Raw genomic sequence first — 23357 nt, 5'->3', positions numbered from 1 at the left:
CTCAACCCACAAATGATACCAAGTCTGGGAATTGAATCTGGGCCATATTGTTGGTTTTCATTCACGTGATCAACAGCCATGTTTTTCAACGAAAACAAAAGAAAACGTTTGCATAATAATAGAGTTAAATTCCCGGAGGATTTGGTCGGGGCACCAACATGTTCGCTGTTTCTTTGTCTAGGGGCTCCAACATGGCGGCCGTGACGTCATGTGAAAACCGAGAATTGATGGGAAACGAGTGCTTTCACCACTGCGCCAGCCCAGACTCTCAAGCAAAGCCTTCATTTACACGGCTAATGGACCAAGCTTAAAGTTGATTCATTTATTTCTCAAACAACAACAAAGAAAAGTCTACGACAAATTATGATTGAACAGAATGAAACTACAAACATTGAAACTGGTCAATCAAATGGAAACCATTGAAGTTACGGGTAGCATAAACTACTCAGACTGCAGAGGTCAGTGTTGGTTGTTTGAACAAAAGATTTCCAGCTTCCATATAATCATATCTATGATACCTCCAGCTTTCCCAAGATTATATAAGGTGAGCTTAAGCATGCGATGTTTTCGAGATGCGAACGGCAACCGTAAATGAACATTTCTCACGCCAGGGCCGTAGTGTCTTCCAGATTTTTAAACTAACCATCCCTAATGAAGAAAAGATGTTTAGCAATATAAATGTGGTTGTGTGAAGACAAAATAAAAGGGAAAACAGCTAATTTCCGGTTGTCGTCCGCATCTCAAAAGCGTCGTGTGCTTAACCTCCCGATCAGAAATCCTAAAACGGAAATATTTTGTCAGTATTTAGGTCAATATCAGCTTGTTGGTGCTCGAATGAAGAACCAATCAGTGGCGTGAAAATTGGCCAAAGAACTGTGAAAAAACATAAAGTCCATTCTCTTGTCGGCAAGGCAGGTATCGGTAAAGCCGCAGCAGGTCAAGCAATCCCACCCTTGAGAGCTGGGTGAGAAGCTGTGCTTAACAACCCAAGTCTTGCACAGGCACCGGTAACTAAGGCGTGCACACGGGAAACACCAACAGATCTTCTTGATTTCCCTTATTTCAAGACTTGAGCCATCGTCTCAGCTTTCTCTCTGTGAGCACATCAACACGTCTGCACAAAAGGGAAGACAAAAAAAAAATGTACGTTTTCCCACACTTACATCTGCAGTTACATAGTTTCCCCCCGCTTGTGCAGACCACATGATTTCTCACGCATGAAACAGGTGGCCACAGCAGGCCCCCACCCTTGAAAAATATGACCTGTTTTGTAACAGGTACCACTTTTCCCCGCTTTTGTTAACAGATTATTCCCCCGCCAGTGCAAAGGATTTTTGTCTTTAGCCATTCCATGTTTTCGCGCCCTTCGAACGGGCTCCGTATTTTTTCGCGCTTTTAATAGGTTCGATCTTTTTCTGCCCTTGTAATAGGTTACATTTTCACAGCCTTTTACAACAACAGATGTCATGTTTACCGGTTTTTGTAACAGGTGTTCTGTTTTCCCGCCATTGTACAGAGACAGATTCATTGCCGGTTTTCCTATAATAATAACAGGTTCCATGTTTCCCACCCTTGTTTGACAACAGGTTCTACGCTTTCTTAGTCTCCCTCGCAGCCGTTTTTTGGATGTCACGCAACGATCCCCCAAAAGTACTTTTGGGAAAACGTTGCGTGACATCCAAAAACCGGCTGCGAGGGAGACTAATGCTTTCTCACCTTTGTTCAAAAAAAGGTTACGTGATTACTGTGCTTACCACGGGTTCCCGCCCTTGTAAATGATCCATTTTTCCCCAATTTGCAAAGGGTAACACATTTTCCAGCCCTTATTTGAGATTCCCTGTTTCCTGCTTCTGCAACGTGTTCCATTTTCATGTTTCCGCGCACTGGAATCAGGTCACGTGTTTGAGTGGTGCGGGCTATGAAGATCGCATACTGTGCTAAAATTATGCAGCGCAAAATGAATTTGGCTCGAATTCAACTCAAGGTAATTCAGGGTCATTGATCATTCATTCTGTCGCAAAATTGACGTTAAAACCATTTTTACTGTAACTTGATCTGCACGAAATGGTTATGTTCTGGCACGCTGAGGAAAATCATAAAAGAAACACTCTGTTCCACGACTACACAATAATCCATCTAAATTTCATAAACTGCGTGTTTTAATTTCTGAGACTCAATTTTCCATATTCATCTCAAATGTGCTAAAAAATGCTGCATTTTGCAAGCAGGATGATGAGAACCAGGCGAAGAAAAAGCTGCCCGAGTTTCTACACTTGTACAAGTAACATATTACAGCTTTTCCTGTTATGTAATAACCATGTTCCTGATGCCTTACCTTTGCAATTTGAGGGTTTCGTTAAAGCCACTCAAGTTCTCCTCCAGAGAACCAAAAGACAAATCAATGAAGGGAATGTCCAGACCTTCGAAGATCTTCGGGGACTTCTACAAACAGACGCAGAAACGACACTCGGTTTGTTTTGAGCTCATTCGCATGAACGAGAAAGAAGAAAAGTAAGGATGCCTTAAAGAAATGAATAGATCCTCGCACTTCACAGCACAATATTTGAGCAACTGTCTCTTAAGGACGGTGCCTACCATCTAAAAGGTATTTTTGCCCCGGCCGGTTTATGATTATGCAAGAAATGCAGATCTTAACAAGTGTTATTGAAATCGAAAAAGAAAATTGAGGGTAGGTAACCACGCATTTTTCAAAGATAATTCATGATCAATAATTGTTAAAAGCTTTAAAAAACAAAGCCATGACGATGTATGGCGTTCTTTCTCAAACTAAAGCTTTATTATCTCTGACAAATGCATGGTTACCTCCAATTTTCTTTTTGGATACTAAGAGTACTTACTAAAACCTACTTTCCCTGCACAGTTTTAAGCAACCTCGTTCCCAGGGTCTCTCTTCTCTGCCTCCATTGTCGTTGATGGAGGCAGAGAAGAGAGACCCTGGGAACGAGGTTGAGTTTTAAGCCGCGCAAAAATATTCCTTAGCACTTAGCACTTCACATTACACTCTAATCAGTTAAGTCTGTTCACTTTCAGGAATGTTAAGCGAGACAAGTCAACGGCTGTCGTGAAAACACGGCCTATAAGAGACTGTTTGCTCGAATTGTCCAGTAAAGTCAAGGATCACTTTACTCCTTCGTCTATAACCCCCGCTTCAAAAATATATATACATATATGCAAGTTAAGAGTGTCTCTCGAGCCAACAACGCATCTCTGCTCCCAGGAGGATCCAGGCTTCACAGTCCAAGCCTCGGCGAAATGTCATTCAGGGGTTGTCCGTCCTTGGTCCCTTCAAGCTGCATATATATATATTAAAAACTGAATAACGGATATCAGATTTCCAGCATTTTCATTTGCTCGCTGGACACAAGCTATCAGTTCATATACCTGCTCTACCTAATATGGTCAAGGTATGCGTCAGCAATAAAGCGAGATAAAAACATTTTTGCAGCTCTTAGAAAAAAATGGCCGACGAAAGCCGTTTTGGACCGGCATTGAGCGAGGAAGAAATCGATGCTTTAGTCGACGATACAAGAGTTGTTGATCCTGGATTTTTTAATAAAACAATCAATCTACTCGGGCTTGCTGGATATAAATTTATTATAACCAACTCAGCGCAACGCGCTTCGTTCGTTATCTATCACTTCATATCCAGCACGCCCTTGTAGAATAATTGTTAAAAATATATACAATTACATTCATTTCATTCGTAAAAATGACTTACGTACCTTTATTTCGCCCAGACTCTGCGTTTTTCGTTTCTTTCCTGATGGTCTTGCACCAAATCCCCTTGGACTTTCAGCATCACCAAGAACACTCTTGAGCAAGTCTTCAAACCTAAATTGGTTCACAAATCAAATAGACCTCTTTAGCTTACTCTAAGGAACCCCGGTGAATAAAATGAAGAGATTTCTTACCGATGGTGACTCGGGAATACTCGGGAAAATCCGAGTACTTCTTTGCAGGAGTCGAACCCCTGGCCTTCCGATTACTAGTTCGGATGCTGTACCACTGGGATAAATGTTAAACCCGGTGAGTGAAAAGAAGAGATTTTTTATCGATGGTGACTCGGGGATACTCGGAAAATATCCGAGTGCTCCCGTTTGCAGGAGTCAAACCTACGACCTTCCGATTACTGGTTCGGATGTTCTACCACTGAGATAGATAATAACCCCGGTGAATGAAATGAAGCGATTTTTTTTATCGATGGCGACTCGGGGATACTCGGCAAATATCTGAGTGCTCTGTTACAGGGGTCGAACCGACGACTTTCCGATTACTGGTTCGGAAACTCTAAAACTGTGATAGATGTTAAGTCTGGTGAGTGAAATGAAGATATTTTTACCGTTGTTGACTCGGGGATACTCGGAAAAAATCCGAGTGCTACCGTTTGCAGGAATCGAACCTAAGACCTTCCGATTACTAGTCGGATTCTCTTCCGAGGAAGCGAGACAATCGGACTTACTGACTGAAAACGTCCAAATGGTGCATATAAATTTTTTTTCTTTTCATGGTCAAGGTCATGGGGACACTCGTTAAAAAAAACTGCTCCTTTGCATAAGTCAAATCTACGACTTTCCGATTACTAATTCGGATGTTCTACCACTTAAGGTCACCTGGACCGAAACAAAAGCCTTGCCGCGGCCAAGCTTTCAACTGCTACATCAGGGTGAAGACGCCCGCATCTAAAAAGTGCTCAGAATCTTCCGGGCCCAAAGAAACATTTAAAGAACCTGGCCTTTTATTATGTCATGTAAGTTAAAAAGTTTGATTTATCAAAACGACTCCCTTTTGAAGAAACAGGGGTGACTCTGCCATCCGAAATATGCCCGAGAAATTTCACGGTTGTTGAAAAACGCTCAAATTAATCTTTCAGTCTAGCGCCCCAATGCCCCTTTGTCTTCAAAAGAAAATTTAAAGAAAGGCAGAATAGCTAACCGTTTGGATTCCATCTTCGCTTCTTCGACTGCAGCTTTCAGTTTTCTACTTGTCGTTTGTACCGCAGAGTCTGACAGAGCAAGGGTAGGTTCACATTCCACTGATTGCGTGACAGAGGTTGGCGTGACTGTATGCGAAGGCATGACATGTGACGTCTGCATTGACGGCGAGGTTGAACCAAATTCGGTAGAAACTGCATTGAAAACAGTTTTAAAGAAAACGATATCAACATAAATCAGTTGATAAATTGAACGAAGAAACAACGACAGTAAAGAGCCACATGGCCCGATCTTAGCACCCCTGGAGACGGCGCAAATCATCTTCAGAGTTGGATTGGTGTTCCAACCCGACGGAAAGGGAGGATATTTTGCGCGCACTTCGTAACCTTAAGAGACAAACATGGGGAGGTTCATTTAATTACATAGCTTCGTGTTGCCGACTGAGGAAAAAGAAAAGCTCTTAAACAAAGAGACTTGAGCAGGGAAAAAAAATCGGGACCCTTTTTTTCTGTATTACTGCGACTTTTATAATTCTGCGGAATCTCATCTTCAAGCGTTAACTGCGAAACGCAATTTGGCTTCCATCAATCAAACTTCCGACGCCAAACCAAGAGTTGGCCCGAAACCACGGATGCTGAAATCAATTGATGCGTGACATAACTTACCAATCGCCATCTTTGGTTCCTTCAGTACATATGTACTCGACACCGATGGAAAGTGATGAAATCTGTACGAATCTTTTCACTGAAGAACCTCTACAAAGATGTAAAAATAGCATTCGATCTGTGAACCAAACAAACACTCCAATTCACTTCTCGGAGGCGAAGTCGATTTTCCCGGCTATGTTCGGAAATTTGATTGATGGAAGCCAAAACGTAGTTTGCGCTTTGCGGTTGAAGGTGAGATTCCGCAGAATTATGAAATTCGCAGTACGACAACCAATGAGAACTTGTCGAGGAAAACTTGCCTTAAGTGCTGTAAATGGTTTTCAAGAGAGGGACTGACAAGCGTTGCAAGACAGCGAAGACGTTTTTTTAACCTGAAACTTTAGTTGCAATGGTTTAAACGCATAAAGTAATGATAGCAAAACTCATGGCCTGCTATTGAAGTAAAGGGCAGACCTGGCATCCCAGCTTTCGAACCGAGTCACAGTTTCAAGTAACTATCTGTCAGTATACCGTTTATTTCATCCAGCTGCTGTTGAATGTTAAGGTAAGACTCGTGCAGCTTGGTGTCCCTGTTTTTCTTCATCTTTGATGGCTCACACCTTAGCAAAGTTAAGGGAAAAAAAAGAATTTCGCACAAACTCAATTTGCATTCTAGCACATTTTACTTCATCGAAATAAAACGACACCTTTCGGTGAACAATACCTTGAGGCCTTTCCAGCTCTTGCAACTTCCTCTTTTGTCATTTTCGCTGACTGCGTCCAAAGTAGCGGTGGAACAAATGATTCAAGCTCTTCTTCCAAGTAGTAGACATTTGTCTCAGCAAGAGCTGGGTCCGAGTGCAGGTAAGTGAGGCGAAAGCTGACGCATGCGTTCAAGACAAGTGGCCATGGAACATGAGTAGCGGAGAGACTGGGGCTGGGTGAAAGGAAGTCGATCTCATCGACGACTCGTTTTGCTCGCGCAAGAATCCACTGTACTCTGGTAAGAAAGGAAAATCGTCAAATACACTCTGGATTTTACACGAGATTTTTTTATTTAAAAAAAAAAAAAAATTTTGTAATGAGTGTGGAAGTGTTTTTCTAACAGGTGCGAAAAAGGCGTTTCGACCAATTTGAGTGTACCTAATTATCTCTCTCTCTCTCTCCTCAGCAGGCATTCATCCTTGATTTGCATATGACGTCACAGCGGTCATGTATACTGGTCCAAGAAAAGACTGGATCGAACAACCTAATGCTTTAACCATGCCAAAGCCAGCGGCGCCATCTTGTTGGGACCACTTTCGCGCAAAAGCTTCGTATAAACAGCGAAGTTATGGATACAAAGGGACCCTCCTGCGATACTATGAGGGAAAACTTTGAAAGTGTTTTTTTTACAACATTGCCACATTGATTTCCTTCACTATAAACTTTTACGCTGAGGTCTCAGGGTCGTCCCAACAAGATGGCCGCCGCTTTTTTCATATGTGCTCCATTTCGAACAATAGAGTGTTTTCAAGTGACGTCATGGCGGCCATGAAAAAGTTTTCTTTCGTTTCGGTGGAAAAACAAGGTTATCGATCACATGAGTGAAAACACTCTATAATAGATGCTCGATCCAGTCTTTCCAAATTAGTGCTCGTGTTTGACAAAGAAACGGCGGCCATTTTGGAGTCCCAGATTAATCGTCCTGATTGCGGGAGTGAAGACCAATAATTTTAAACATACTTCGTCACGAAAAGTGTTTTTGTCAATAGAGAGATTTGGCATCGCGTTTACGCGAAACGACAAACGACAGGCTACTGCTTGTCACAAATTAAATAGCTTGAAAACTCTCTACTTCTAACTTGTCTCTCCTTGTTGATGATATTGAGCAAGGAATCACCTACAATCAAACACCTTTTTTTTATTTTTAGCAAGACGCAAATTTCAATCCTGGCGTTTGCCGTAAACAAGACCCTTAAATCTCTCTTATAATTTGCTGGTGATGCCCGCCTTGCTCGGTGGCTAAAATACAGAACGGGTTTTCTTTGAAGAACTTTGAAAAAGTCACGTATTATTTAAATTTCGTTTTTCTCATCGTTTTACAAAACAGTCAAATCCCGTACTAAAATGGAGTCCCAGCTAAAATGCCACTTCGGAAAATACCATAATACTCTTTGTTTGTCCCCCCAAATTTTGCACAAGCATTGTTTCCAGTTTCTCTTGGGACTTACAACGGTCCCAAGAGAAAACAAAAACAATGCTTCTGCAAAATTTGGAGGGACAAACAAAAAGTATTATGGCATTTTTCGAAGTGGCCTATTACATCTGGCTTTGGCGCTGTACTCCGACATCATACATGCATGGACTCCCTCCGTTTGGGCGTACCCACTCCCTCATACGGTGTGGGATTAGATGTTATGTCCAGGAGCCATTGCACTTACCCTACTGGGGGCTGTGTGTTCGCCTTAAACACAAAAAACATGCATGGACTCTATAGCGGCAGCAAGAGCCACTTTATTTATGTTTTCGGTCCGATCACGCTGAGGCTGCGCTCTTCGCAATTCAGTCCTCAAGACCGTAAGAGACCTTTATGCGGAGCACAATCACTTTGCTTGTTTGAAATAAGCCAAAGCAAAACACTGATTTCTGATTTACCTGTTGAGTAATCCAACAGCGTCTGGCGATAAACTCCGGGCGTACTCGAGACATAATTCGCTTTCGGTTTGCCATGTTCCTAAGTGAAAAAGTAAAATGAATGAGACACGCTATTCAAAAAAAAAATCCTGCCAAAGAATCGAACAAATAACCGAGCAAAAACGCAAAGAGAAACAATATGTCGATCTCACCATCAGCAGCGGCTGGAGGAGGACGAGGCAGCTTCAATGCTGTTATACAGCTGCACAAACTCTGCAGGTTTTCTTGACAGTTCCAAGTGACATGTGGTACACCTATAGAATTCGAAATGAAACAAACATAAGGCGAGAAATGATTTGGTCGATATATTGAGTTCCATACCTTTTGCTTAAGTTCGACGGCCGAACTGCAAGCCGAAATATGGTACATTACTAAATCAAATCTACATTGTACCGGCTCTAACTCAAAATATTTAGTTACTCAATTTGTAATAACGCCGATCAGATCAAGCCAGTTTCATCTAACGTACACCGACAAGAATATTGTCCACGGTTGCTTGCTTAAATATTTTTTTCGCTAAAATGAATCTTTGCACTTGTTCGAGACGCATTGCGGCCATTTTCTTCCTTTTTGTAACAAATCGTGCCATTTTATAGGCTTCGAAAGTTGCCAAAACCCAAGCATCTTTTGTTCACGACCGAGTCAGAAGGAGGGTAGGTATATTCCTGATGTGATGTCACAATCTACTTTGCGTGCAGTTTTACAAAAAGATAATGTAATGTAAATCAGTTTGTGACGTCAAATCAGGAATAGACCCACTCCCCTTCTAACTCGGTCGTGAACAAAAGATTTTCGCAACTTTCGAAGCCTATAAAATGGCACGATTTGTTAGAAAATGAAGAAATGGCCGCAGTGGGTTTCGAACAGATGCAAAGATTCATTTTAGCGAAAAAAACATTTTGGGGTTAAGGGCACTTTAAAAACTCTTCAAACATACACTGATCATACATATCAAACCTTCATCTTTTTCCTCACTGAGAGCAAGCTCACTTATGGGCCAGGAAAGATCTTGCAAACTGCTTGACGATACTACATCCGCCAAGTGATCCAGTACACTGTTGAAAAGCGCAATAATCGCTTCTGGACACTGAAAAACAAACCCAAATATTATAAAGCTGAAAATTTTCCCCCAACAGCGCGCGCTCTCATTGGTTAATTCGAGGTCACATGACATCTAACAAAAGTCAATGAGCGGGCAACAGTGCCAAATCTATGACGTCAGAGGGTAGCTGAGCACTGTTAGCCCGCGAATGTTGACCGACGTCCGCCGTTGCTGTTGAGCGTTACACGTTTTTCTTTTTGTGCGATCACTTAAAGACTCTCTGTCTACGAAGATGCACCGCGCGCAGGCTCGGAGGTTTCGATATGAAACCTCCATTTTCCTGTGGGTGCGTTGTTCCCTCGTTAAATCATTTGTTATCGGAGTCACCCTTTGGGATTTGCTCTTACTTAGTGCTTCTTATTAGGGCTACGTTATCGTAGTTCATTAGGAAGTTGATATTTTGTCGTTAATTGCAATTCGCAAGCGTTTTAGCGTGGGTTGAAGAACTGAGCAGTTGGAAAGACGGTGAATTCCGAAAAATCCCGATAGACGACCTCAGAGACCTGAGCCGCTTAAAGCAGTCTATTCACAGAAATCAGTTCGAAATCACCGAGAGCCCATATTGATTCATGGGGATACCACAAACTATAAACCAACAGCGAGTTTGCTGAAGTCCTTTCGCAGTAAGCCAGTCGAGTGACATTGGTACAGTTTGTAATCTCCGAGTTGGATAGTTATCGTGACTTATCTTAATCTTATTTTCGAGAGTTGTTTGGAATTCTAATTCTTGTTTCATACAACATTTGGATGAGATGCTTTTGTATGTTCAGCAGCTAAAAGCCATTCCTGAAAACATTCCCGAATTGAACGATGCCCAATTTGTTGTGTGACTCTTTGACGGCAACGTTTTTAGCAAACAAATTTGCCAGGAAGAGTATAATCAAAGAATAATTTTATAACGTTTTTTCAAATTGCCAAAGACAAAACAAACGAGTATTTTTTCCAACAAAGGAGATCAATATTAAATGCACTTTATTGAAATTTGTTTTTTATTTATGCGACCCGTATTTCTGGTGGCGCGAGCCGCGTAAGGTGCCAAAATCATTGCGAAATACGCGATATTTTATTAGTCCAAGGTCGGAAGCAGCGCTTTATTTGTTCCAAATATATATCTTATTCGACTGGCCACCTTTCTAGTATTCCTCTGTAGCTTTTTGTCGCCTATTTCTTTCCCACTCGTTACTTCAAGCAAAATGAAAACATAAACAAAGGTGCCCAAAGCATCTCGGTAGACAAAGAGTCCTAAATGACTGGTCGCTCGGGAAACAGTCAATATTGTTTCCCTCGAATTTCAATGTTTCCCTCGGCTGCGCTTCGGGGAAACATTGAGATTCTCAAGAAACAAAATTAACTGTTTCCCTCGGGACCAGTCATTAAGTGTTTAATGTTCCACAATAATTCACATACTCCTCCCAAGCTTCTTAGTCAATTTCTGTCACCGACACAGGAAATTCCACTGAACGAGTAAACAGAAATTAAATACAGAATAACGGAGTTTTGTTTATTTCTCAGTCATTTTTAGGTCCGTCCTGGAGATTAGCATCCGTAACAGAAAACATCCACACCTGTACTCGATGTGCCACTCCCCAATAGACCTTATCGGCTTGTACATTTTGTTTTCCCAATACAGATCTTGTGATAATACTCAGGAGGCTTGGTCCTTTGTTTTGTTCATTAAAAAGAGTGCATGCAGGCATATTCATGCTTGCATGCCCTCATTTTAACCAACAAAACAAAAGATCAAACCTCCCGAGTATTATCACATGATTTGTATTGGGAAAACAAAATGTACAAGCCGAAAAGGTCTATTGGCCATTTCCGAGTTCATGTCTGCCTCCTCTTCAAAAAGAGTCTAAGTGCGAAGTTTTTGTGATGGTAAATAGTTCTACTTTACATATAAATAAAAACTAATTTGCATAAGAAGCACTACGCACTTAGGCTCGCTTTGAAGATCTAGAGGAGGCAGACATGAACTTGGAAATGGCCTATTAGTCTCAGAGGCCACAGCCAACGCCCTTTTAGTACCACGTGTTTACTGATCAACAATGTGAATTGTAAAGTAAGAACGCGCAGGCGCATTTCGCGATTGATGGTCACTCCTGATGATTTGAAAGTTCTCAATTTTGAGATGTTTCGAAACATATTACCCGTGCCATAAATCACGAATTTGTACGCCTATTTATTTATTCTCTAGCACAAATCCCATAATACACCTCTTTTACCCATCAAAATTTGCATAGGCATTGTTTTCGATTTCTCTTAAGACATCTTCATGTCCTAAGAGAAATTAAAAACAATGATTATGCAAAATGTTGGAGGGCCGGGGGGGGGGGGGGGTAAATAAGATGTATTATGCGATTTGAGAAAGTAGGGCATTATATACTCAACAAAATTACTCAATTGCTGTGTTTCCATAGCAACTTCTGTATTGCACTCCATAACCTACTTATGCGGTCGTCATTGTATCTATAAGTGTAAGGTTGTACAATATTTTTGTAATGATGAATAAAAACCACCAAATTACGCAAAAAATGCCATTGACCAATCAGAAACGCGATATTCTGTTGAGCATTTAATAAGACAAGGTACCATTTGCCACAAAGGGGATTCAAAGCAACAATTTCCGGAATCAGAGGAAAATAAAAAACAGACGTTGCAGTCTCCAGACCTTTTGTCTGAACTACAAAAGACCACCAGCCGGTTTTGGCTCAAACGCCTTCGTGTACCTGCTCTTCCAGTCTGGCTTGTTTTCGTAAGAACATGTCCTCATAAACTGCTGATGTAAACTCTCTTTGCAAACCTGGAAAAAGAGGAATGTTAAGAGACATAGCGAATAACGAAGCAAACGTATCTTTTTCGCAAGTAGCATATGCAACACACAACAAGACAGAGGCATGCGGACTCTATCCTGGTCCGCGGCAGGGTCTATTGTAGACCCAGCAACAATCAAAAGAAAAGAGAAACATCTGTGATTAGCATGGGAATTCTCCTCCTCCCGTCTGGGGTCGTTTCGTACCTCATTGAACGGGCTTCAGGATTGGCCAGAAGAACAATAGAACGAACAAAGATAATTAATTTAGCATAATTTAGCATAGCAAGCAATAGGAAGGAAGACACTATATAGCCAATGAAATACAGTGTTCATCAAGAGGTACGACCCTACCCCCAGCTCGTCTGGCATTTTACCTGGAAACGACCAATGGTTTCTTTTCACGTTCACCTCTTTGTGATTTTTCCGGTTTCATTCGTGCTTTCGGGTGGTTTATTGCACAACGCCTATAGGAAGGATACGCAATCGCATGCACGGGGCCACCTTTGTCAGAGCGAGACTTGCAATTATTTCCTAAACTATTAAAGATATAAATGGGCATTGTGTTTTACAAGTCTCGCCTTTTCATCCATGTTTTATCTTTTTTGGAGTATAAACGGATTAAAAAAGGACACATCGTTAGTAGAAAACGCATTACGGGATATGGAGCATTTAGCAATGAAACTTAATTTCCTAAGGGGGGATTGGAAGGTAGGATTTTGCAACATGTGACTAGCTTACGCCACTCCTTTACTACAAATCGCACTGTGGAAATCAGACGTAAGACACCCTTACGACAGACTTTCACAATTTCTGCGCGTGCAATGGTCCAAACTTATGACGTACTTCTCTTTCATGCGAAAATCGTGAGAATAAACCGTTCCACCTAAATCGCCCTTTAAAACATTTAAGTTTCAAAGGACACGTTCTTAAAAATAACCCAAAACTCCATTTCTGCAGGCGAACTACTCTTTCTCTGACACCGTCCGAATATTTACAGAAAATCCTCGGCTCCAGCTTTTAGCGGTCTCGCTATTGACTCGGTAACTGATAATCCTTCGTGTACTCACCATCCTCAATAAAATTAACTAAGCTATCCATCTTTGGTAGACTTGAAACAAACATATGACGTCCAAGCCATGTAACGGTGGAACTCAACTGCAAACAAACAACGCGAAAAATTATCGCGCCTGGTTATCGAATCTTGAACAAATTTCCACACAAGCTTTTCTTCACTGTTCCTAGATATCTCTTTCGGTTAAATGAAAAAAAAAAAAAAAAATCGGTATAAGAGCGAATTTCAGTTTAGTTTGACGAACCAAACCCGAATGAATCATTTCGGCCAATCACATGACACCACAAGCAGACAATAAAATAAGCCAATCAGAATGCAGAGCAAAACCATGCAGCCCGCGCCAACCGCGGGAAAATGCGAGCGAACAAATCACAGTTAAGTTCGTTCTAGCTTTCTAACTGATATTGACTCAAAGAAAACTAGAATTTGAAGTCCAGTTATTAGATAGTAACCAAGATACAAACCGTTTTTGAGAGATCATCCGGATGAGACAAAAAACTGACAGAAAACAATTTGCAGTCAGACAAAAGACCCTCATTCCTCAGTTGCTCAACACCAAGACGAGACAGGACATACACTACAAAAAAGAAAGTTAAATTATACGCGGATTTGCGTTTACACTAAGAACTTCCTCGATCTCAAGATAGACTAAACGTGTAAAGTACACTGACCTTCTTCTAGAGAGGTGCTATCACTGTGAATAGCAACAACTGCCACCGGTAGTCTCGGTTTTTGCGGTTTACTTTCCAATACACGCCTCAATCGAATGTGAGCTTCTCTTGCAGCCTACATGAAAGGTAAACATTGAAGCACTGAATAGCGAAAAATTGTTGGAATCGTGGGGTGCATTCTTTTGGGAATATACGTAATATCAATTTACAAAAGAACAGATATTCTGAAAACGGAATACCATTAGCGAATGTGACCTGGGAACTACTGTATCTGCGCATACGCCAATTGCGTCGGCACGGAGATCCTTGGAGAGTGAAAAAGCCGGGTTTCCCGAAAGTTTAGAACACGAAATGTTGAAATATGGCCATAAGTACCAGTTTTTTGGCAGTTTTCTCGAAATCTCGGTTTGCTTCATTTGCAAAAAACCTTAAGGGGAAAGATGACGAAAAATTTGTTGTACTTGTGAGTGCTTCGCGTAGTGCAAATGTGTTCCCATAATGCTCTTTTTCTGGATGTCGACTTCATTGAAAAAAGTTTCGTGGTTTCTGCACAAACCAATAAATGCCAACGTCATTTCCTTTAACCAGGCAAGGATACTTTTTCTTATTAACACAAACTGACAGCTCTTCTTGTTCTAGCAACGGTAAAGAAACAGAAGAGAGGCCAACACACCCGCATCTACGGTGGACATTTTGCATCGCTATTCCATTCATATTTTTACAAATTTCAAGCCGCCGGCGGGTGACCAGCCGGCCCTTATCAACTCCCACCAAAACGTTCCCCAAGGAACGCATATTCTGCCCATTCGGAGTGAACCATATTCCGGTCATTCCGTTCATTCTGCTATAGGGAGCAGAATGAAGGGGATAGTATTCCGTTCATTCCGAAAACGGAATAGGTCCCAATAGAACATGAATACCGTCTATTCCGTGTATTCCTATTCCGGAATAGTACAAAAAGAACGCGCCCTTGGTATATCTTGGCGGACAATAATTTAGGTCCACTTCGTGGAAATTACAACATTGCTTTCATAGGTTCATAATTGCTGTGTAATTTTTACCCATTTAGTTTCCAAATTCTTTATCGCTCTACACTTCGATTTCTCCCGTTGAATATTGTAGGTCCTGACAGTCTTAAGAGAACGGTTACAAAAAAACAACAACAAAACAAAACAAAAAACAAAAAAACGGCTCCTCTATATATTTATAGACAAACAATTCTAGCATGTTACAACTACATCGCATTCTCGCAACCTACATGGTGATTGAGCTGAAGTTCTTCTAAGTCCACAACGAACATAACTGCGCAAGTACCAAGGAACTGGCGGCTGTCCATGACTTCTCTCATTTCAGAGTTTGTTAAAACACCATAACAAGCCTAGATAAATCAATTAAAGCACGTAACAGATAAGACGTAGCAGACAACAGGAGGTCGGCGATGTTTTTTTGAAACCAAAGCGAACGCTTGACTGCGTCATTTCTGAGGTTTGCTCAACGTTTTCGAGTTAAGCAAGGCCCAGAGAGAATTTCTATTGCGAGGTGAAAAAAATCCGCTTTTCAAAAATATATTAATTTTCATAATAAGAGAGACTTAACGCTTAATGCTTTGAAAGAGAGGCTAAACTGAACCATCCTCAAAGATGGAAAATGATCTCCCAAATCGAACCCGCGGTCACACTCTCCGCATCCATTTGTCGGTACTTGTGTTTAAAGAAAACTTAACCGGCTGGAACCCGGCTCAACCATCCAAGCTGTCCTTAGTACGTAAAATATAAAAGATAACATGACAACACATGATCACCAACGGATACTGAAAATCTGAGTCAAAGCTGGATTTGAACTGACCAACGACCCTGCAAGATCTACCGTGATCTACTGGAGACTCATACACTGTTTAAATTTGTTGACAGTAGGGTTCATTTCATTCCTGAGTAGCATTTCCAAAATAAGGTGATCAAGTTTGTCATGACACTTCTTTAAATTCTTAAGGTGGGCAGACACGAGGGACCATGTTGCAGGGACATGTTGCAGGGCCATGTTGCAGGGACATGTTGCAGGGACAAAAAACTTGTGTAGTGCACACTGAGGCCACATGTAGCAGGGACGTGTAGCGGAAATGACCTCGCAGAGATCGAAACGCCTATTTTTATCAAAAACTACAGTGACTGTTGAGTTACATTTTTTTTAAATCAATGCTACTGCGTGACGAAGTTAAACCCAGCATTAATGCGTTCATTTCACTTTGTCAAGAAGAAGTCAGAGGAACCAGCCTCAGAACGACTTCTTTCGTGTTTTCTTCACTTCTTTTCGTTCCTCATAACGAAACAAAGTAAGGGAAATATATCACAATCCTAACCAGTTATACTGTTCCATCCCTTCGGAAGGTGCGCTGCAGTGATTGATGGCAAAAGCAAAAAATATAGTATTGTAAAACAGAGAAAGTCTGTGGACTTTAGTTTTCATGAGCCTCGAAAGCAGGCTTAGTAGAAAGAAGCGCGAGATGGCTCCTGTCACAAGTCAGAAGCTAGAACATTACATTACGCACGAGTAAGACTGGGAACGAGGTTTCTCGTTGATGCCCCTGACCCTACCTTAGTACAAACTTTAAACATTGTACTTTGTTTTGGAGAACTTCCCGTCTGTGACCTGTAAAGTGATAACAGATCGATCTAAAGAGAAAAAAAATAAACAATATAAACAATAAATTAGCAAGAAATAGTGCACGAAGGAAGATTTGTCATGCAGTCGTTTTTTATACAGTAGTGCTTTATGGTTTCGACTCATCGGGGACTTCAGAGTCAACGGGGAGTTGACGAAATCATGACGGCTACGGAACGGTGAGGAAAGAGCTGAGCAAACTGTTCTCGCGAGGCGGTTCGCTCAGACGTCTCCTCACGTGTGCGAGGAAATTCTGGCGAGAAATTCGCCTCGCGAGGTCGTGAGGATAAAATCAAACATGTTGGATATCCTTCGTTTTCATCCAAGTGACGAGACGGCCATGTTGGTGTACAAAACAATAGAAAATGGTTCCACAAGTTTTTGCATAATAATAGAATCAAATTCCCAAAAGATATTTTACAGCACTGTTCTGTACACCAACATGGCCGCCGGAGCGGGAGCGAACAGTTTCAACATCGTTGTTCAACAAAATCGAACTGATGTTGACTGAACAAAATGTCGAAACCCTTTGCCCGGGCCTTGAGGGAGGAAGGTTTAAGAACACCAAGTGACGAGAAGCTGTCACATGTGCAGCCGAGTAAGTTATCAAGGTGGTGTCCAGAAACAAGAAAGGTGACACTCACCTTTTTCTTCAAGCCTTGTGGGATGTTACTGGGTAGCGGATACATCCCTCTTTTGAATTTTTCCTTTATGACAAAACTAATGAGACATCCCCCGTCACCGCCAATAAAATTTACTTCCTCGCAGCCTTCAGGCAATGATAAAAGCAATTTCCACTGAATAGGGGACCCGGAAACGAATCCATCGACGACTGGCTGTTTTCTCATCGAGTCTGCAAGAAGTGAGGGTATGTCCAGGGGTCTACAGGCTTGTTCTCTGAGAAAGAGAGAAAAAAATTCGATCAAAAGTTTCAAAATACAGGAAAATTATCAAAAAAACTAACTACTGGGATCTACTTAAATATTTACATTTTGTGGAAATGCGGCAGTCACTTTTGTCAAGTTTCATATATCCTTTAGATGTTTACGACAACTTACCGATCGTGGAAAAGTAAAACAACAATTTTCCTTTTGCTTATCTCCCGATAAGTTCACTTGCGATGTTGATTGCGGCGTTTTGGCTGCATACGTCTAGCCTTTCAAGTGATGAGGTCGACTGGCATGCGTCACTTTTAAAAGCAGAACCGATGTTCCGTTGTAATTGAGTTTCACACAGTGTTTTTGTTCTTCACTATAACCCATGTCGCACACCTTTTTTTTAGGTTAGCTGGCCCCAATAAATAAGGAATGTTCTGCCATAAAATTTACTGACGCTGATTGGTTGATAGTCACCTCCATTGTATTCCAAGGCATTTCATTGGTTACTAGAAGGTACCCAGAGTCTCTTTCAGTTGGACTCCAATTAAACAAAAAATGCCGGGATATTTGACCAGTCGGAAATAAAGAAAAAGTCACCTGCTGGTATCATTGAATTTGGAGGCAACTACGTAAAGAACGAATGAATGGTACCTGATCAGTTCCAGCTCAGCATGTCTTTTCTCCAGCGCGTCATGAATTGCACGGTCGTGGGCATCAGTCCTAAAAAAAAATTAAAATAGCGATACTTAAATGACAATCACTCAACACACTTTCATCCGGTTAGAGTTCAATTCTCGGTTTTCACATGACGTCACGGCGGCCATGTTGAAGCCCCTAAACATAGAAACGGCGGCTAAGTTGGAGCCCCGGCCAAATCCTCCGGGAATTTAACTCTATTATCATGCAAACGTTTTGTTTGCTTCCGTTGAAAAACATAGCTGTTCATCACGTGAGTGACAACCAACAATAAATCGCTGCTGACAACAGAAATTGCGCTTAAAATGTATTCTATATGTGGACAAAAAGCAGTTTAAGCAGAATCAGAATTTGGAAGAAGATTTTCCTGTAACTTCGCTTGATCTGAATAAGCAACCGTTAAGGAATCGAGATCAAGTAATCATGCCCTCTTGGTCACCAAAAGTGCCCTCGCGATCAAATTAAGAAAAATGCCCTCCGTCTCAGCCAATCAGCATTCAGTAATTTTGCCCGTATGTGATAAGGGTCCAAATCGAACATTATATCCACCAACTGGGTTAATACTCGTCAGCTATCTCGAATTGAAGATCTGAAAATTGCAGATCATCGTAGTTATAAAACCTCTGTAACGAAAACACAACGAAAGAAAACTGAGCTCTAAAAAATTCATGCCTGAACTGGATTAGAGTCATTGACCTCTGCGATTAGGCCCAGTGCTAAATGAGGTACCAAATCAACCGGTAGCTGGTTATTTAGTGAGTTCCTAATAAACCCCAGGGGGTGGAAATATGTGCGTAAGACTGCAATTTTCATAGGAGCTGGGAGAGCGCTCGTGTTCCAACAAAGTTCCCAGACTCTGCGTCACATGTGGGTTGGGCTTGTTGCCTCTATACTCTGCTCCGAGAGGTTTTCTTTCCCTCGGATACTCGAATTTTTCTCCCTCGTCAAAAAACTATCATTTGATTTGATTTGGTGCGTTAATTAGAATCGAAGATAAGTCAAAAATTGTCATCAGTTATAAATAAAAAGAATCGATACTTCAATAGTTACCATTGATGACATGACTTATTTTCAACGGAGCTTAGGGAACAATTCCCCTCCCCCTTCCGTGCTAAGCTATATAAGGTAGCATACCGTATAGTGGCCATGCTGATCTTCCGTCGGTCCTCTCCCACAAGGTACTCGAGCTGTTCCTTTGTACCACGTATGGGAGCCCCTGGTGGAAAGGTGCTTAGAAGGTCCTTCAAGTGCACACGGGTTCGGAAACATTTGTGCCATCTTTAATTGAAGAAAGAAACGTGAGAACAACATATGAAACCTGTTTCATTAATTTCATTCATTCAAAGAGGCTTAACTAAATATCATTAACTATTAATAACTAAATATCAGTAATAACAAAATATACTGAGATGAAGCATACTAATAAATTTGTATGAGATTGTGCACTTATATCAAGGGCGGTGACATACTCAGGGAATTCAGACTCTACATGCAATGACTAACTATAAAATAGTTATTTTGTCTTTTCCTTCTGTATGCAGGGGCGTTCGTTAAAGAGGCGCTTATTGAATGCGTAGCAGAATATATAAGATTGCGTCTGTCTGTTTTAAAGGAGAGTATCACGGTACTGCGCATGTTCTCGTCGAACCGAGTGTCACCGTTTATAGATGAAGGGTTAGTTTCTAAAGAAACTGTGGTGCTGCGTCGGTGGGGAAGTAGTATACAAAAATTTGGTTTTATCAACGGAGTTGATAATGTAAATTGGCCACCGTACAGAGATTCTAAAAGCTGACGTTTCGAGCGTTAGCCCTTCGTCAGAGCGAATCGAAGGATTATGGGTTACGTGTAGTTTTTATAGTAGAGTAGGAGCTACGCTATTGGTGGTAACATGGCAACGTGAAAAATAGGAATATATTAGTTAAATGAAAAGCGTTCGTTAATACCGTGAGGATTAAGGGTGCCGATTTGAAAGATGAATTTTTGTTCCAGATTCTTGCGGCTTTCCGTCGTACCTAGATGTAGGGAAAGGCCGCAGATAGCCGTGTGTTTTTTGGAGTGGTTAGGCAGATTAAAATGGCGAGCGACTGGCTTGGATGCATCCTTGTCATTCTTCTCAACATCGCGAAGGTGTTCACGGAATCGGTCACCTAGTCGTCTACCTGTCTCACCAATTTATACTAATAAATTTGTACGAGATTGTGCACTTATATCAAGGGCGGTGGCATACTCAGGGAATCAGACTCTACATGCAATGACTAACTATAAAATAGTTATTTTGTCTTTTCCTTCTGTATGCAGGGGCGTTCGTTAAAGAGGCGCTTCCAATCGGAAGCGACGTTATCATTCGCGCGGGAAATTTACACGTACGCGTGAACATTTCTCGCTCAGTCATCTGCGAAGTCGACAGCCCTTAGCTCATTAGTGATTACTTGATAATCGAGAATTATATACGCCGCTTCCGATTGGCTCATAAATGCCGACATTCATTATGCACGCGCAATGCCGTGATACTCTTCCTTTGTATTGAAATTCAATACCTCTTAAAATATCGTGCAATCCTGCTTCGTATAACTTGTATGGCTAATAGTTGCAGTTTGGCATCTCTTTCCGCTTTCTCTTCCTCAATAACGTCCACTGCAAGGTCAAGTGCTTCATCTGCTATTCCTTCCTCGATTAATGAAAGACAAATTTCCCTTGAAGCTTTATCTCTTGCTTTTTTCAGTAGGTCCTCTTGGATTTCCCTGCACAGCATAGAGCGGCTTTCAATTGATTGTCAAAAGTAATTAGCGAATTGCTTTGGTTTTGCATTTCTTCAGTCAGTGATTGGTTCAAAATTCACGCGCCATTTTTTCAACCAATCAGAAGTGAACCCAAAACCAATCGTGGCTCGCATGTGCACGTTTTCCCGCGCTTTTGTGTCGGCTACATGTAATTACTTCGAGTTTTGATTGGTTTACTGGATTGTCTACGTCCTTTTTGATTGGCCAAAGTAACTAACTACAGGTTTGGTCCCAGTTGTCCAAAGGCCGGACAATTTCATCCTGTGGATAAGTCACTCTATTAGATCTCTCAGATACTACGCGAGCTATGATTGGCTGTCTTAGATGGCCGTATTCTATGCCATATTTGAAATTTTGATGCAACATTTTCTGGCAAGTTGTTCGAGTTGTTTCTGCCAATAACAAATAAACTGATTGAATCTTGCAAACAACTATTTCGAAAAGCCAATAAGATTTATACGTTTTTCAAATTTTTACGCATACCAATCATTTGCGGTAGTTGAACGTGCCGCTTGATTTCAACTATTTCCCTAAGAGATATACGAAATATCATTCTTAATAACCTCGTTTTCTTCGTCCGTATTGTAAGTTACGGATACTCGTTTCCTCCGTTAATTTACGGCCCGCGCCCTTCCAGTTTAGGCCATAAATCAACTTTTAAATAATCGGTTTGTAACTTACAGTAGGTACGTACCTCTCACTCGTTTAGTAAGAGGTATATCTGACAGATTCAATTTCGCAAAGATGTCAGTATTTGCTTAAGTAACCGCGAATATGCACATCCTAAACACATCATCTAAATACAGGGGTGTATGAAAGCTTTGACCAACGTTTGAAGAGAAGTTCCTTTTCTACTCTGGATAACAAAAAAAGATCCGAACAAATTTGTTTGCAAACATCATATCTCCCTTGGCTTAAGTTAATCTGAAGTAACGGCCTCATTAGCTCCGAAACACGGGGTTAATTTGTTCCAGTGATCGACACATCAAAATAAAAAAACAAAACAAAAAAGACTGTTTGAAAACAGATATCTTCCATACTTTGTACCTGACTTCGTTTTGGAGTTAAACTACAATCCGGGTCAAAAGACGGTGGGACACTTGTCAAATTTTGAGCGAAGAGTAGGGAATTTACTGTACATGTTGTCATTGTTATATGAGCAACGCGTGTTCTCCTTTTTGCTGTCTTTTTCGCGCCGCCTACCCCTCAGACAATGCCGATACATGCGAGCGACCGATGAAGGGATCTTGATTTCGGAGACCGTGAAAAATTAACCTTGTAATGGGGGAGGGGGAAGAGCGGGAATTGTCCCAACAGTTTTGACCAGGATTGTAGTTTTGAACCGCATCCAACGAACTTTTACCTCACAACTTCTTGAGCTATTGTTGCGAATTCAAGGGACACAAATTCCTCAGTGATTTCACCGCCAATAGCACGCATAACCCGCTCTTTCGTTGCCGCGTTTTCTTGAGCAATCCTACAAACACACAAAAAAAGGGTTAAAAACACAACTTGGTCATGAATCTTCTCAACCTATTGACTCCTTGGAGTGAGACTTAAGGTGGCTGGAACCAGTTTCACCACTTTTAGATACCTTCTTATTAAATGGATCATTATATAACTACTATACTGTATCACGTAACAGCAATGTTATGGTACCATATGAAACACTAATTATTGCTTAACAAAATGCGCCCTTTATTGTGACGTAATAGAGCTCTCCCAAAACACCCTTGCAGTGGTAATGGAAGAAACAAACCAACTTTGTTCGAGCATCCCCACGCAGATATAGCAAAAAATAAACAAAAACTCAGGAAATAGAGCCTTCACAAGCAACAACGTACGTCAATACAAGCCAAATACCGTGGCAACACCAGGAGACACTTTCCGAGCAAGTAAGTACCTCCCTTGCATTTTCAAAAACAAATGGTGTTGACAGGGTGCTATAAATTTAGTAAACAAAAGTCGCACGATCCCGTACTAAGAATGCACTGAATGTCTAAGGACTGAAAAAAAATATGGCTAGATTTCTAGGAATGGCTAAAATGTGAACTTTCCGAGTTTTTGTTTAAAGTAAGCAAAACCATCTTTCCTCGAATTCCTGATAGGATAATACGAAAACCTCGTCTACTGAAAATGTTGCAAAAAAACACAAACCGATCTGCCGTCTGAAGAAAGATAGCCCCACCCAAATCACACGACACAGCCCCTTCAGTTTGACGCGGAGGCACATACCTTTTATTATGTCTTTCCGTAGTAATCACAGCAGTAGCCGTTCCTCTTATGAACTCAACGAGCGCCTCTTCGTGAAGAGCATCCGTTATCTCGGAAGATAATTTGAGACAACAATGAACCTGCCAATAAATATGTAACGTAAAGTTTTCTTTTGCACCGCCGACCAGATATCTCAGAT

General features: G+C 41.3%; 1 protein-coding gene across 2 annotated transcripts in view; it reads right to left on the bottom strand.

The window, feature by feature from the left end:
* Positions 1-307: 307 nt before the first annotated feature.
* LOC138032726 (germinal-center associated nuclear protein-like) overlaps positions 308-23357 on the bottom strand; it is a 48633-nt gene continuing 25583 nt past the window's right edge. The window contains exons 23-44 of one of the 2 annotated variants that reach the window (XM_068880430.1): positions 23180-23298; positions 22308-22421; positions 20702-20905; positions 19299-19442; positions 18120-18188; positions 17235-17487; positions 16524-16601; positions 15191-15310; positions 13933-14047; positions 13726-13838; positions 13257-13344; positions 12104-12177; positions 9233-9362; positions 8428-8529; positions 8237-8315; positions 6324-6599; positions 6131-6219; positions 4954-5146; positions 3744-3852; positions 2336-2442; positions 1475-1539; positions 308-1114 (exon numbers count right to left, since the gene is read on the bottom strand). In XM_068880430.1, coding sequence (XP_068736531.1) covers positions 1083-1114; positions 1475-1539; positions 2336-2442; positions 3744-3852; positions 4954-5146; positions 6131-6219; positions 6324-6599; positions 8237-8315; positions 8428-8529; positions 9233-9362; positions 12104-12177; positions 13257-13344; positions 13726-13838; positions 13933-14047; positions 15191-15310; positions 16524-16601; positions 17235-17487; positions 18120-18188; positions 19299-19442; positions 20702-20905; positions 22308-22421; positions 23180-23298 — 2673 coding nt within the window. In that variant the 3' untranslated portion in view covers positions 308-1082. The remainder of the gene's footprint in view (positions 1115-1474; positions 1540-2335; positions 2443-3743; positions 3853-4953; positions 5147-6130; positions 6220-6323; positions 6600-8236; positions 8316-8427; positions 8530-9232; positions 9363-12103; positions 12178-13256; positions 13345-13725; positions 13839-13932; positions 14048-15190; positions 15311-16523; positions 16602-17234; positions 17488-18119; positions 18189-19298; positions 19443-20701; positions 20906-22307; positions 22422-23179; positions 23299-23357) is intronic. The other variant, XM_068880431.1, reaches the window with a different exon arrangement.

Source organism: Montipora capricornis, chromosome 14 (genome assembly GCF_036669925.1).
Source record: "Montipora capricornis isolate CH-2021 chromosome 14, ASM3666992v2, whole genome shotgun sequence".
In the NCBI taxonomy this organism is placed as follows: domain Eukaryota; kingdom Metazoa; phylum Cnidaria; class Anthozoa; order Scleractinia; family Acroporidae; genus Montipora; species Montipora capricornis.
Note: the sequence above shows the minus strand (reverse complement) of the source record. Positions and strands in the feature narration are given on the sequence as shown.